This window comes from Emys orbicularis, chromosome 9 (assembly GCF_028017835.1).
Source record: "Emys orbicularis isolate rEmyOrb1 chromosome 9, rEmyOrb1.hap1, whole genome shotgun sequence".
NCBI lineage: Eukaryota > Metazoa > Chordata > Testudines > Emydidae > Emys > Emys orbicularis.
The window spans coordinates 73,676,360-73,692,218 of NC_088691.1; the positions used below are offsets into that span (position 1 = coordinate 73,676,360).

Here is a 15,859-nt window from a genome sequence, read left to right on the forward strand (position 1 = left end):
CAGTGTATATCAGTTTATGATGCATAATTAATATCTTAGAACTTTCAGAAATTTGTTTTCAGGACTAATATAATATTAAAGAAGCAAAGATTTTACAGTAGATATGGAAGATTTGTAATTTAAAAACCAGGTTGAAGGAGAAAAATCATTGAGGAATTTTACTTACAGGTAACCAGGTCCAGTAGTTATACCAAAAAGTCCCAGTTTCAGGTAGAAGAGGAGGACATAGAGAAGCTGGAAGTCAGGTATGTTCTTGATTATATATTTAATATCAATTTCTATAAAGTACATTAAAATCTTTATGCCATAACATTTCTTTATTTGGATATAATGTGACTGCAAAAAACTAGTGTTCAAGTTTACAAAGAAGATTCATCCAATTTCATAAATAAAATCCTCAGAGTAAACTTGTTTGATTCTAAAAGTGAAATTGTAAACTATTGTGAGTATCTGAGAAAATTATTAATGTAATTAAAATGTTTATTCAAATTTCAGATAGCTTAGCTTATGGAAAGTTGTATTTTCCTTACTATTTATTCCCTGGCAAGTGTACAATATTTGTTTGTCAATGAAAACAAAATCCTTTTTTTTCCGAACCTAGATTCTTTACTTAGTACAGCAGAACCTCCATTTTTAGGAATGCCAATCTTATGTACAACCAGTTACACAAACCATTTTTCATGATGGGGGTGAGGGAATTACATAACGAAAGTGATGTCAATGGAGAACAAGTGGATATCTTCTCACGTTCTGATGCCTTCAACGCATTGAAAATCGCAGGGGTTTTTTGAAGGACAAAAAGAAAGCAATGCGATGTGCCATACTGCAACTGGTACACTGTACATACTGTAATTTTGAGCTGTCCAATTTTATTAATTTTTTGATCTCTCCTCAGTCCCCGATTACTTCATAGAACAGTGGATTTTCTGTAGTGTATATACATTTGGAGCTAAACTCAGGATGCCCTGCACTGGGTTGTAAGCGGTACAAAGAGCCCCTCACTCTCAACATGCTTTTGCAGAAAGCAATCAGAATGCTGACCCTAGCACCAAGAATTCAAGAAAAGTGAGGCGTCTAGTCCACCCAGTGGCACTACAGGGCTCCAAGGGTATAGTAAGTTGTGTTGGGGGCCTGGACAGGAACTAGCCTCTCCTACGTGTCTGCTAGTATCTGGCAGCATGTTTGGTGGAACACATAATACCTTCCCCTAGCAGATATAAGAAGCACCTTACAGCGTATTTCCCCTTTCTACACCTGCATACTTTAAGATAGTTTGCCTGCCTTTGTACTGCACAAGCAGTGTTTGAGCACCTCACTTAGCCTTATAAGCTTTGCACATGCACACGTACATGCCCGACCTCAGAGAGGAATTGAGGGCACAACTTGAGAGTTAGTGATGATTTCATAGCTGGCACACAAAAAAAAGAATTTAGTGTGAATTTTAATTCTCATTAAAGCACTAACTTCTCACTCATTTCTAAGGCTACATCCTCACTACGGGGGGGGTCGATTTAAGATACGCAAATTCAGCTACGCAAATAGCGTAGCTGAATTTGACGTATCAGATCCGACTTACCCTGTTGTGAGGACGGCGGCAAAATCGACTGCCGCGGCTCCCAGTCGACGGCGCTTACTCCCACCTCCGCTGGTGGAGTAAGCGCGTCGATTCGGGGATCGATTGTCGCGTCCTGACGAGACGCAATAAGTCGATCCCCAAGAGATCGATTTCTACCCGCCGATTCAGGCGGGTAGTGTAGACCTAGCCTAAGTCTGTTCTTGCTTATGTGACCCATCAATTTGTACAGTGTGTAGGATTATAGATGAAAATGTATATAGAAAAGCAATTATGCCCCAACAACTCTAGTATTAATTTTTTTTTTTTTTTGTTCTTAACATATCTGCTGTCTAAAAGAAATGTCAGAGGTAAGAAGTAATAGAATCCAAGCCAGGTGCATGTCTTTGGAGTGATAGCTCTTTAGGTTTTGAACATTCAAGCCATTGTCTGAAAAAACAAGCGCATGTGTCAGTGTGGTATGGCAGTCTGTCCAAGTTTTACTTGCAGCAGTAAAATAGGGATATAAGTACACTGGTAAAAGTTCACTGCAAACACCTGAAAAGGAAATGCAGTAATTTCATTTTATATTTTTGTTCAAAATAGAAAACGCATCAACCAGTATCACTATGTTTTACTGATGTAAAGTCTGTGATTTCTAACTTTCACTGTCTAAATTTGTTTCCATGGCTGCCTTTTGTGGGTTTAATAAGCCATTCGAGTGCCTCTTGATTTTACTAGATTGGTATGACAATTCTAATATTTCCTGTCTGCATGCATGCTGAATTAGTGATGCAAGGTGGTTGTTGATGATCTGAAATTTGCTGGTGGTTTTTATCCTTATAATTTGCAAGAAGATTAAAAAGAAGGTTTTAACTTTCAGGATTGACCTATGGAACAATGGAAACCTGGTGCAAGATGTCTTCCTAGGAGAAATTAAGGTTCCAGTGAAAGTGTTAGGAAATGATTCCTTCCAAGCATGGTGAGAAATAAGGGACCAAAAGAAAACTTGATCCTACATCCGGGGTGGGCAAACATTTTGGCCCGAGGGCCACATCTGGGAATAGAAATTGTATGGCGGGCCATGAATGCTCACAAAATTGGGATTGGGGTGAGGGAGGGGGTGAGAGCTCTGGTTGGGGGTGCAGGCTCCAGGGTGGGGCCAGAAATGAGGAGTTCAGGGTGCGGGAGGGGGCTCTGGGCTGGGGCAGGGGAGTGAGGTGAGGTGGGGGGAATGAGGGCTCCAGCTGGGGGTGCGGGCTCTGGGGCGGGGCTGGGGATGAGAGGTTTGGGGTGCAGGAGGGTGCTCTGGGCTGGGATCGAGGGGTTTGGAGAATGGGAGGGGGATCAGGGCTGGGGCAGGGGGTTGGGGTGTGAGGAGAGGCTCAGGGGTGCAGGCTCTGGGCAGCGCTTACCTCAAGCAGCTCCCAGAAGCAGCAGCAGGTCCCTTCTCCGGCTCCTACGAGGAGGTGCGGCCAGGCAGCTCTGCATGCTGCACCGTTCTCAGGCACTGCCCCTGCAGCTCCCATTGGCTGCAGTTCCTGGCCAATGGGAGCTGCAGGGGTGGCGCTTGGGGCGGGGGCAGCGTGCAGAGCAGAGCACCCTGGTTTCCCCTACAGGAACCAGAAGGGGGCCATGCCGCTGCTTCTGGGATCCACGTGGTGTAGCTCCCGACCCTGCTCCCCGGTTGGAGCGCCAGAGCGGGGCAAGCCCCAGACTCCACTCCCCAGCGGGAGCTCAAGGGCCAGATTAAAACGGCTGGTTGGCCGGATTTGGCCTGCGGGCCATAGTTAGCCCACCCCGTCCTACATTGATTTCCTTAATGCAGAAAGTATGTTGTTCAAGTGCTTGCTCATGTCCATTCCAATGTAGGTGTGTGCACACCCCAAGCACAGTTGCCAGAATTTTTTCCCCTAGTGGTCTCCATCAGGTCGGCTCCAGTGCCCTCTGGTGCTGCATGCTCATACCACCAGTATAAAGGACCCTGCACCCCCTCAGTTCCTTCTTACCGCCCTTTACAACTTCTGGAACTACTCTCATTGCCTTGGGCTAACTTTCCAGGAGTTTTTCTGCTATTTTTCTTCTTTCCAGTGTGTATAGTTTGTTATAGTAGCAATAGGGTTTTTTTATTATTATTATTTTATTATTAAGTTGTTGGACTCCTTTGCGCTTAGTGAGATTCATCCACTCCCCAGTGCTGAGGCATGCCTCAGTCACCCAGCTTCAATCCCTATGGTTCCTGCGGCAAGTTGATGCCACTGAGCAACCTGTACTCAAGCTGTGTCAAGTTCTTGGGTATGTCTCATAGAAAGGACCACTGCCAGATCTGCAAGGACTTCAAACCTCACACCAAAAAGGACCGGGAGGTGAAATTGAAAGTCTTTCTCATGGAGGCAGTCTTGAAAGCCACTTCAGAACCACACTCAAACTCCACACCAAATACTTCAGTTTGCTGTGGAGCGCTCCTCCCACTGGTCATGAGTCCCCACCCCCGATGCCCAAGAAGAAACATAAGAAGCAGCCAGAGAAGTGTCAATCCCCAGTGCCAAAGTCAAGCAGGAATGGGGACTGGAATAGAGTGAGATCCACGTTGGGTCACTCTTCAACCCCGGCACCACAACAGCCAATACCAGCGGTTCCAATACCTACATAGGCTCTACTGACTCCTGCATAGGTAGCATTGCCCTCAGGCAGACAGCATGCCAATCAGTTCAGAGTATTGTCAACTCTGGAGGCATTTGTGGCAGCCAGGAATGTACTTTCATTGCTGGTTCCTGCATCCCCAGCCATACAGGACTCTGTACTACCAGTACCGTTGAGTGCCAGAGAACCAGCCACCATCTGGTACCAGGACTGCCCTCTAGCAGGAAACCCCCACACAGTAGCCTCATCACAGGCTTCACCATGGCACTGGCACCAAGGGGTTCACCCCACCCTGGTCGCCACGCCGGAACTCTTCGTCGGAGTCAAAAGTGGGATCCTACTGTGCCTGCCATTGCAGCTGCCCACATTACTCCCTGGGACATTCCTACTTCACCATGAGCCCCAAGCGCAGTGGTACCACCAAGCGCTTGGCCACTGGGTCCGTGGGGGCCAGCACTCTTGCAGTGGCCCTTTGGGAATCTTTGGGGGTTCCCCAAAGTTCAGGGTGCACTCTTGAGGTGCTCCTACTCAGTGGCCTCAGAGAGCAGAGCACCTGTGGTGCTTTGCCATGTGACGACACCCCTCCCCCCACCCCCACCCCGGATCCAGACTCTGGTACCAAGCCTCAAGAAGAAGCCCTGCAGGTCTTGGTCAATACGGAGGAAGAGGTGGAGGCCCCTCAGCTGTTCCTGTCGTCTTCTTCCCCAGATGAGGCGGGCGTGTCCACTCTGCAACATGATCACAAGGTCTACCAAGATTTATTAAAGCAAGTGTCCTCAAATCTAGGCATACAGACCGGGGTGATCAAGGAGGCAGCTCAGCCTATTGGACATTCTGTCGGCAGTGGGTCCTTTGATGGTGGCTCTACCACTTAACAAGGCTATCATGAACCCAGTTACGGTGGTGTGGCAGACCCCTGCTTCCCTCCCTCCCACGGCAAAGCATATGGAGCAGAAGTACTTCATACCAGCCAGAGGTTACAAGTTTCTGTACTTGCATCCTCTCCCAGGATCCTTGGTGGTAGCAGCTGCCAATGAGAGAGAGCAACAGGGACAATCGGGTACAAAGTCTAAGGCAGTGGTCCCCAACCTTTTTCATCTGGCGGGCGCCAGACGACAAGCCACCGTGGCCAGCAGACAAGCATCCGCCGAAATGCCACCGAGAAGCGGCAACGTCAGTAGGCGTCGGCAGCATTTTGGCGGATGCTTGTCCGCCAGCTAGTACACGGGCGCACATAGATGCCCCGGCGGGCGCCGCGTTGGGGACCACTGGTCTAAGGCAAAGGACCCAAAAAAGTTAGACCTGTTTGGCTGCAAGGACTAGAGCTTCACATAGCAAACCAGCAGGCTCTGCTGGGTCACTAGGACTTCAATATGTGTGAGGCTATGCAAAAATTTAAGGACTTGCTCCCTGAGGATACCAGACAGAAGTTCTCCTTGCTGATCGAGGAAGGGAAAACGATGGCAAAGGCCTTCTTACAAGCAGTCCTGGATCCGGCCAATTCTGCGGCCAGATCTATGGTCACAGCAGTGATCATGTGGCAGAAGCTCATGGTTGCCATCATCTGGCTTTCCCCAGGAGGTACAACAGACCCTTCAAGATCTCCCCTTGGAAGGGTCCTCCCTCTTTTTGGTGCAAACTGATGCTAGGCTCCATGGGCTTAAAGAATCTAAGGCGACCTTGAAATCCCTGAGGCTGTAAACTCAAGCGGCATCTAGGAAGCTTTATAGGCCCGAACAGACTGGCCACTACTTTGTCCAGCCTCCAGACAGGTCTTTTAATAAGACTGGGACTTTTCAGCTTGGAAAAGAGACTAAGTGGAGATGATAGAGGTCTATAATATCATGACTGGTGTGGAGAAAGTAAATAAGGAAGTGTTATTTACTCCTCACAACACAAGAACTAGGGGCCACCAAATGAAATTAATAGGCAGCTGTTTTAAAACAAAACAGTATTTTTTTCCCCACACAATGCAAAGTCAATCTGTGGAACTCCTTGCCAGAGGATGTTGTGAAGGCCAAGACTATAACAGTGTTCAAATAAGAACTAGATCATTCATGGAGGATAGATCCATCAATGGCTATTAGCCAGGATGGGCAGGGATTGTGTCCCTAGCTTCTGTTTGCCAGAAGCTGGGAATGGGCGACAAGATGGATCACTTGATGATTACCTGTTCTCATTCCCTCTGGAGCACCTGGCATTGGCCACTGTCAGAAAACCGGATACTGGGCTAGATGGACCTTTGGTCTGACCCAGTATGGCTCTTCTTATGTTCTCATGTTCTTATGACCAGCAGAGGATGAAGAACGGGGGTTCAGGCATAGAGCTCCTCCACTGGCTTCCACAGTAGGGCCAATGCGGGCTGTCCCCAGACACTCAGGGAGCTTGAAACACTCTTTTTGACAAGATGCTCAAGGTTGACATCTCAGTCCCCACAGTATAGGATCCAATTACCCCTCTGTTTTTGAACTGCCTGTCCCACTTCTTCATTGCTTGGAGACCCACATTACTTCAGACTGTTGTCCCCAGTTTGCCAAGCGTTCCTGCCCCACATTACGAACAAAGTCATTTTGGTTCTTATGGACAACACAGCTGCCATGTTTTACATCAACAGGCAGGGAGGCGCTTGCTCTTCCCCCCCCCCCATGTTCTCCCCCCCCGCCCCCATGCCAGAAAGCAATCCAGCTATGGGAGTTCTGCATAACACATTCCATCCATCTCGAGGCATCGTACCTACAGGGAGCATAGAACCAGCTGGTGGATCACCTCAGCAGATCTTTCTTCTCTCACCGTGAATGGTTCCTTTGGCTGTACGTGACCAGGGGCATTTTCCAACAGTGGGGGACTCCGTTATAGGCCTGTTTGCTACCCATGACAACAGGAAATGCCACCAGTTCTGTTCCCTGCAAGGCCACAGCCCAGGGTCTCTTATGGATGCCTTCCTGCTATCATGGATAGATCACTGGTATTATGCCTTTTCCCCTATCCCAATGATACACAAGATTCTGATGAAGATCAAGCGGGACTGGGCACAGGCCATTCTCATAGCCCTGGCATGGTCCAGACAGCATGGTTCATCACCCTGTTAGGCCTCTTGGTGGAGACCCCGCACCTGCTTCCGCTACACGCAGACCTGATCTCCTGAGACCATGGTTGGCTGCTCCACTCAAACCTCAGTTCTCTTCATGTGACCGCTTGGAAACTCCATGGCTGAATCCTGAGGAGTAAGCTTGCTCGGAGCAAGTCTGAGTTCTGTTAGGCAGTAGAAAACCCTGCAAAAAGGAAGTGATTCTCTATCTGATCCTCCCAATGCAGAGTTCCACCCACACAGCCCTCATTGCAACTCATATTGGAGTACCTTTTGCACCTGAAGCAACAAGCTCTGGTTATTTCTTCAGTCAACATCCTCCTAGCAGTGATGTTGGCCTTCCATCCCCGGTCGACAGCCAGTCTGTCTTTTCACACAAGGTGGATATCTGTTTTCTTAAAGGCCCGGAGAGGTTATACCCCCAGGTAAGAGAGCCTATTCCTCCCTGGAACCTAAACCTTGTCTTATCAAAGCTCTTACAGGCCCCCCCCCCCCCCCCCCCCCGTTTGAGCTGCTGACAATGTGCTTGTTGGTTCACCTCTCCTGTAATGTGGCCTTCTTAGTGTCCATCACCTTGGCCAGAAGGGTTTCGGAAATCCATGTCCTCACATCGGAGCCCCCTTATACAATTGTCTTTAAGAATAAGATGCAGCTGCATCCGCACCTGGCATTCCTCCTGAAAGTGGTTTTGCAATTCTACTGCAGTCAAACAAACTTCCTACCTGTGTTCCTCCCAAAGCTGCATGCGAGTAGGGAGGAGCAACGTCTAAACTCCTTGGATGTTAGACATGCCCTGGCATTCTATATACAAAGAACCAAGATGTTTTGCAGATCAACCCAGCTGTTCATAGCAATAGCAGAAAGGATGAAAGGCCTTCCCATCTCTGACCAGAGAATCTCGTCCTGGATTACATCATGCATTTGTGCATGTTAAGAACTGTCTGGCATTCCACTTCCAGATTGCCTGGCCACTCATTCCACAAGATCACAGGCCTCCTCGGCCACTTTCCTAGCATAAATCCCTATTCAGGGCAGCAACCTGATCTTTGGTGCACACGTTCTCAACGTATTATGCCATCACCTAGCAGACCGGAGATAATGCTAACTTGAACTGCATAGTCTTGCTTGTTCTTGAATTCCGAGCCCACCTCCTATGCTACTGCTTGAGTCTCCTACATTGTAATGGACTTGTACAAGCACTCGAAGAAGAAAAAAGCAGGTACTAACCTTTCTGTAACTGTTTTGTTCTTCAAGACGTGTTGCACACGTCCATTCCAAAACCCGCCCTCCTTCTCTTCTTATCACAGTCTCTCGGTAAGAAGAAACTGAGGAGGCGCAGGGTCCTCTATACCGGTGCTGCATGTGGCACCAGAGGGCACTGGAGCTGACCTGACAGATGCCACTGGGGGGGAAAATTCCGGCAACTGTGCTCGGGGCTCACAAACACCTATATTGGAATGGACACGTGCAACATCTCTAAGAAAACTTACAGAAAGGTTAGTATACGTTAGAATTCTTAGTCATGGTTCAAATAGCAAGAAAAACAATCTTACTGTAGTTCTTCTGAGATAAAGTAATATAGCATATATGCCAGGTGCTAAATTTAAAATATTTTCTTCCAGGTGCTCCACTGATTAATAGCTTACTAATGAGTGTGTATTTGTGTGTGTGTAAAACTTTATTTTTTCCTATAAAACTACACATCTGCAGGGGGAAATGAAGGATGGGAAATTTAAAAGCCATTGCTTTCTAATAATTGCAATTTATAATCTGACATTTCTCTGTGTGCGTGCATACATGCATGCGTGCGTGCATACATACATAATTTTAAATAAAATATGGATGCGGAGGGGAGAAAAGAATTGGGGGAAAAGCAATTAATAGCCATGAAATAGATAATTTGATAATACAGATTCTGTATTATACATTTTTATTTTGAAGATGATAGAATTCGGCTAAAGCAAATTAGAGTACCTTTCCATCTTGGGGGAATTTATAGTCATTACCCATCTATATAGTTAAATACTATACAGACCTGAGATTAGTGATTGTCTAGTCTCTCCAGTCTTAGCTACATGTTAACTAACAACCACTTTTCCTAGTGTAGACATACTCTTGCTTGGTAGCTCCCATGTCACACCATTAGTTCTGTTAACAGGGTAGATGAGTCTTGAATTTTAATGTTAAAGAGAAAAGGGGGGGGGGAAATCCCTCCCTTCTCCCCCTCTTCCCCCCCCCCCCCCCCCCGAAATATCTTTTAGGCCTCCTTTATGCATCAGAGAAACAAAAGCACAAATTCACTAATGTGGACATGAAAACAACGAAACACATACATTGTAGTATGGTTAAATGCAGATGTTTCAATATTATTGAAAACTATTACCCAATTGGGGGTAATACCTGACAGTGGTGTTCCATTGTGGAGCTCATCTGGCACCAATGGCCTAGGGGTCTAGAAACCTGAAGGAACCCTATACACCTTCAGGCCTGACAAGGGACCTTGAGTGGAAGTGGGAGTCCCAATTACTCCCCTCCTTCACATTGGAGGTAGGAGAGATAAGATAGCGGGAGCCACCAGCTGCATGAGACAGAGGGAAACCCCTCAACACATATGGCTGTGCCTGGGATCGATGCCCAGGCAGCCTGCTGAGTTACATCAGACAATTTACCCACCAACCACACTGGAACCTGCCAAAGTTGCAACATGTGTAATTTAAATCTCCAAAACTAGAAAGGTGCTGGATTAGGCCATTAGTAAAGATTTTTGACTAACAGAGTTTAAACCCCATAAGAATAGCTAACTGACCTTTATTAATTTATAGAAATGTTGCGTGTCCTTTTGGAGAACAGCAGAAAACTTTTTTGGGGGCTTTCCAGAAAGCTGCCAGCCTAGAGCAGACAGAACAGATAAGGGAGTGCCTCCAAAACTGAGTACTGGGGAAATGAGTAGTTTTCAGAATCCTGATTTGCAATGGAGGCTGAATCAATCACTCTATACATTGGCATGACACCTTCAAGTGTGGTGTATCTAACATTAAAATAACATTAACATTAAAATACAATTGTGTACTTGTACAAGATGTTTGAAAATCAGTATAATCTTGGTGTGTGGTGTTTGATATTAAAGGTGTACTATTTGACATGATAAAGAAATTACTTTATCAAAATGTCACTTGTACAACTGCACCACCTGTTGGCGTAGAATTAAATTACAGACAAAAGCCAAGAAAGAATCATATAATAATTATACAGTGATAATAGGGAAAAGCAACATTAGAATCATAATCAAAAACTAGGACCCTGGGATTTTGAGACTGGGAATAAAATCCTGTGTTTTCCAGATTTTCAAATTCTCCTTTTGTTTTTGCTTTTCCAGCTTGCAATATTTGAATTTATATACAATATAATTATAACATGATTTTTCCATAGCTGCTATTGTGCACTTTCAAAATAAAATTTATCCTAGTTTTTGCTTGGGTAATGTATTCTCTACTGAATATTTTTCTTCACAGCTTTCACTTTTTGCTCTATTTTTGTTTCGTTCTAGACCATCCGTAATTTCTGCAGATGAATGCTACTCATCTTGTAGCAGTATTAATGGGTAATTAGAATAAATGTAACCTAGATTTAAAATGAGAATTCAGTTTTTTAAAATGCTGAATAAACCAGTATCAGCATTTGTAACAATCCCTGTTCTCTCCACCTAGCCCCACAAATACTATTACTCCACACAACTCTCACCTGCAGAAAAGACCTGAGAAAATGTAAGCCTTGCATTATGTCCTGATGGGCTACTGAATGCTCGTACCTTCAGTTAAAGATTTTTTAAAAATTCCTTTAATCACCCATATCTAGTTCTGAAGTCTTTTTATCTTAACTTTGTTAAAACCATTGACAGCAGGGCCAGATTCAGACTGGTGAGTTAATATACACTGGAAAATTTCTTTGTCATTTTACGATACTGCGATATTAATCTAGTTCCTTAAACAGTAACTTTTAACATAGTATTTTACAATTGTCTTGTTGTTTTCAGGTACTTACTACAACCAAGAGAAAATGGAAACAAACCCTCTAAAACTGATGATCTGGGATCACTTAGACTAAATGTTTGTTATACTGAAGACTATGTACTTCCATCTGAGTACTATGCTTCTTTAAGAAATTTGCTGCTAAAATCACCAGATGTTCAGGTACTTCTTTTTGTTTTAGAAGAAACAGGCAACAGATCTAGGGCCAGGTTATAACCTTCTGCACATGCTGCTTTATGGGAGTAAGGAGACATGACTCTTCTCCTCCGTAGTCTACCTGTACCATGACTGTGTAAGCAGCCAGTGAAGCCACTGTTCCTGCTCCTCCTGGGTGGGCAGCACCTTGACTCCCAACCTGTCCCTACCCTTAGCCCTGGCCAGTACAATGAAGCTGGAAGAGGGCAAAGTAATCTGTAACAGCTACAAGGCTTTCAATAGTTACTTTCTCCCTGGAGCAAGGGGGGAAAACAGAGACCTGATTTGGACTCAGAGTACGCTAGGACAGATGGCCTAATTTATAAGGCACTGGATTGGAATTCGAGGACCTGGGTTCAATTTGTTGCTCAGCCACAGATTTCCTTTGTGATCCTGGGCAAATCACTTAATCTAACTTGTGCCTCAGTTCCCTATCTGTAAAATGGGAATAGCACTTCTCTGCCTTATAGAGGTGTTGTGAGGATAAAATCCATTAATGATGGTGAAATGCTCAGATGCTACTGTGATGAGGGCTAAAAAAAGAAAGTACCTGGATATGACCCTTGAGCAATGCAACCATATGCTGCCATTTATTCAGGGCTTGTAGCAAAGCCGCAATCTAACCCTTTAGAAATATTATTTATAATGAATAAATGTAGAATTTTTAATAGTTAGTGGGTGTCAATGTATTTGAAGGTACTTAAGCCACTCTGAGCAGATAGTATCTATTTTCAATAAGATTCTTTTGTAGACTTGTAATTGGCCTAGTGCTAAGTTTTCTTACAAAACTGGTGGTATCTGCAGTCTTGTTGAGATCTAATCTTTTCCAGGTTGTGTTCAGACTGTATAAGTAGTATGTTAAACTGTTTTCATCTTGGTTTTACCTTTATTTTTGTTACAGCCAGTCTCTGCTTCTGCTGCCTACATTCTGGGTGAAGTGTGTCGAGATAAATATGATGCTGTTTTGCCTCTTGTAAGACTATTGCTGCACCATCAAAAGATAGTACCATTTGTTACTGCAGTGGCCGAACTAGACTTGAAAGACACTCAGTATGTTTCATCTTTCCATAACTTCATGATAACATGGGGTGTTTTATTTTTAGAGTTTTAAATCATTTTATGACCAATTTTTGATAAATGGTCACTACTCATTTCTTCGTCAGTTTAAGTTAACTCTGACTACATGTAATCACTTGCCATTGAATATTTCATTGCAACATCACTTGATAATACTGCTCTAGCTGAGGATCAGAATTCCCATAGAGCCCTGTTTTAGATGGGCTGGTTTGGCTGTAGTTTTTTCTTTTAGCTGTTATATAACTAAACATGACACACTAGAACAGTGTCCAACAGCAAATGGGTTTTGTTTTGTTTTTTGTTTCTAAAAATCAGTTTGGCCATTTTCTGTAAATTTTATAGGTCATTAGTCTGCAATTTGGATTCTGTTTTCAAAGATTTATGCCCAAATCTTACTTCTGTATGAGCTGAAAAGCAACACGGGTACTGTTTTGTTGAATAAGTGTAGCGATCACGTGCATGTGGCGTTCACGCTCTTCTATGCATCTTGAAAACTGCACCATGGAAGTTTAAATCCCCCACTTTTGGTGGCATGGGGTCTGACACAGGGAGCACCAACAATAGGGCCTATTGGTATGCAGTTACATATATCCATTGGTCAATTCGCTGCACCCATATTTTAGGACAGGGGACATAAAGTAACAGACACTGCTATAGCCCCCCAGAGAATACAGGAGTGGCCACCAAGGTGCTGTTATGTGCTGTGGAGCTGGGAAAGGAAGAGAGTCCATTACCACAGAGGTCACCTCTGAAAAGTGTACTTATTCCAGTTTTGCGTAGGGTGAGAAAATCTGGCCTATATTTAGGCTTGACAGAATTCAAATTGTATTATTTTTTCTAATTTCAACGATTTGTAGTGGTTATCTTTTTAACTTCTTTTTATAGTTGCTGGAAATTAAGGGGGTTGGGGTTAGGGTTAGGGCAGCACTGATGGTAGGCCTGTAGGGGGTTCTCCACACTGACAGCAGGGCTACAAGGGGCTCCCTGCATGACCAAAGGACCCAAGACACTGAGGCGCAAGGTGCAGGGGAGGCTGCAGTCCTGGTCCTGCAGAGCAGAGATCTCTGGCCAGGATTATAAGGATGACAACGAGCCGCTGGCCGCGGGGTGTTGCTGAACAGTTCATGTTCAGGGACGACTCCCACATTCCTGCTGTGAGCGAAGGGCAGGATGAGCCTCCGGCTGCAGGGGAGGCCTCCCTGCTGCTGAATGGATCTTGCCCATCCTCCTTCTGGCCCTGGCTGGGATTCTCTACTCTGCCCTGCAGGACTGCAACCTTCCCCCGACCTTGTGCCTGCAGGGTTCAGGTGTTACCAGCCCTGTGGCTGTGCAGGGAGCCCTCTGCAGCTCAACTGTCGAAGACCCACTCCCATGACCGCAGGGCTGCAGAAGGTTTCTCTGACCAATTCCTATGGGCACAAGCTGTGGTGAGGGGCTGCAGGCCAACTGTTACCAATGATATTTTATTTTGTCAATTTGTGTGTCAGCTGAAATTGATGTTTACCAACAAATATCATTTGAAATCAAATCCTAATAAGCCCTATCTATATTTTAAGAATCTGGCTGTATTTTAAAACATTAACACTTTTAAAAGTGTAATTCTCATATAACTTGCGTAACATTTTTAGTGTGCACATATTTTTCTATCATAATTGATCATTGTAATTTAAAACGGATTAAGTTGGATTTATCAAACTAGAAACACCTCCTTTTACAACTCAATATATAGCTAGTTTGCATTTATATTCAACAGCTACATCCAAAGCACATCCCTAAGTGAAATATTTATTGGCTGAAGAGTACTAAATCTATATTTTAGTAGCATATTCTTTAGCTATGTGTTCATTGGTTTGGAATTTTCTCCGAATGCATTTTTCTCACAAGCTGCATAGAGTTCTTTCTTTATTTTAGAGTGTCCTAAATTGTACATTTTAAATTTTGTTATGTTGATAATTTGAATGAGTGCAGTAATGGGACTAGTTTTTATTGTGGAGGGGGGGCGGGGGGGTTATTGCTGCTTTTTCTGTCCCTCAATGTTCTCGGAAACCAGATGTTTAATCTCAGTGGGCAATTTCTGGTTTAAATATATTAAATGTTTTCTAACACCTGTCTAAACATGTATTTATGTAATAGAAGCATTAGAGATGACTGCTATTTAATGCTAATGTTCCTTAGATGTATTGCCTTTTTAGTTTTAAATCATTTAATCTCTTTTGTTACAGAGAAGTAAACACAATCTTCAGAGGAAACACCTTAGCTACTCGATGTCTAGATGAGATGATGAAAATAGTGGGAAAGCACTACTTAAAAGTTACTTTAAAGCCAGTCCTAGATGAGGTATGGGGTCTTATTGCAGATATTTGCAGTAGTATGATGAGACTCTTGTGGTACCATCTCCCATCAATATGTAGTTTCCTACAGCTCTTTTGTATAGAGAATATACTAAGTACTTGGATAGTATAGTAGCATGTGCGCCAGGTTATGGTTCTTTAGCATATTTTAATCTATATACCAAGTATTATGGGCTAAGTTGCTTGTCCAAGCCTATCGTTTCACACCCCACAGACGCTCCTGGAGACATTCTGCCAGGCAGTCAGAATTTCAGCAAGAACAGAATAAGAGCAATGGTTGTTGCACCACCCTCTAACCAGGTTCAGTAATTCTACTGGTGGGCACTGCGGGATAGGGAGGTCCATCATGGCAGAGTAGTCCTTTGCCCTAAAAGCACAGTGACTGGCCCTTGTATATATGCACGAGAATGGGGTAGGCTCTTGCATGCTGCCCCCTCCTTCTGGAACATGGAGACACTATTTACTATTTTGCCCTTCAAGTCTAGGACTTGGTTTTTAGCTGATTTATTTAATATCTGAATATGTTGGGAAAATTGGTATAGTAAACAGGTTAATCTTTGTGCTTTTTGTCACTTAAAAAAATTAACCAAAAGGCTTTAATTTGTATTGTTTCAGATATGCGAGTCCCCTAAACCCTGTGAAATTGATCCCATCAAATTAAAAGAAGGCGATAACGTAGAAGTTCACAAGGTAAGTGTCCTAATTTTTTTGTTTCCACCCTAATGAATTTCCTAATTCGTATCTAAGTTTGATACAGCTGTATAAAAGATGAGTTTCATTTTAGCTCTGTTTCTGGTATTGGTATTATTCCCTTGTGACCTTGTTTCTGCACTGTTACTAGTACTAAAGTGTATTGTCTTGTATTTTTTTGTTTGTGGCATCAGCAGAGGACCCCCTATTGGTTGCTCTTCATTTTCAAATTTCA

The 15,859-nt window shown here is 44.1% G+C and overlaps 1 protein-coding gene across 2 annotated transcripts in view; it reads left to right on the forward strand.

Moving 5' to 3' along the window:
• The window catches only part of RASA2 (RAS p21 protein activator 2), a 99,924-nt gene that overhangs the window by 61,488 nt on the left and 22,577 nt on the right, over positions 1 to 15,859 (forward strand). For both annotated transcript variants that reach the window (XM_065410634.1, XM_065410635.1), the window contains exons 8-13: positions 169 to 245; positions 2,436 to 2,534; positions 11,317 to 11,473; positions 12,408 to 12,556; positions 14,806 to 14,920; positions 15,550 to 15,624. In XM_065410634.1, coding sequence (XP_065266706.1) covers positions 169 to 245; positions 2,436 to 2,534; positions 11,317 to 11,473; positions 12,408 to 12,556; positions 14,806 to 14,920; positions 15,550 to 15,624 — 672 coding nt within the window. The remainder of the gene's footprint in view (positions 1 to 168; positions 246 to 2,435; positions 2,535 to 11,316; positions 11,474 to 12,407; positions 12,557 to 14,805; positions 14,921 to 15,549; positions 15,625 to 15,859) is intronic.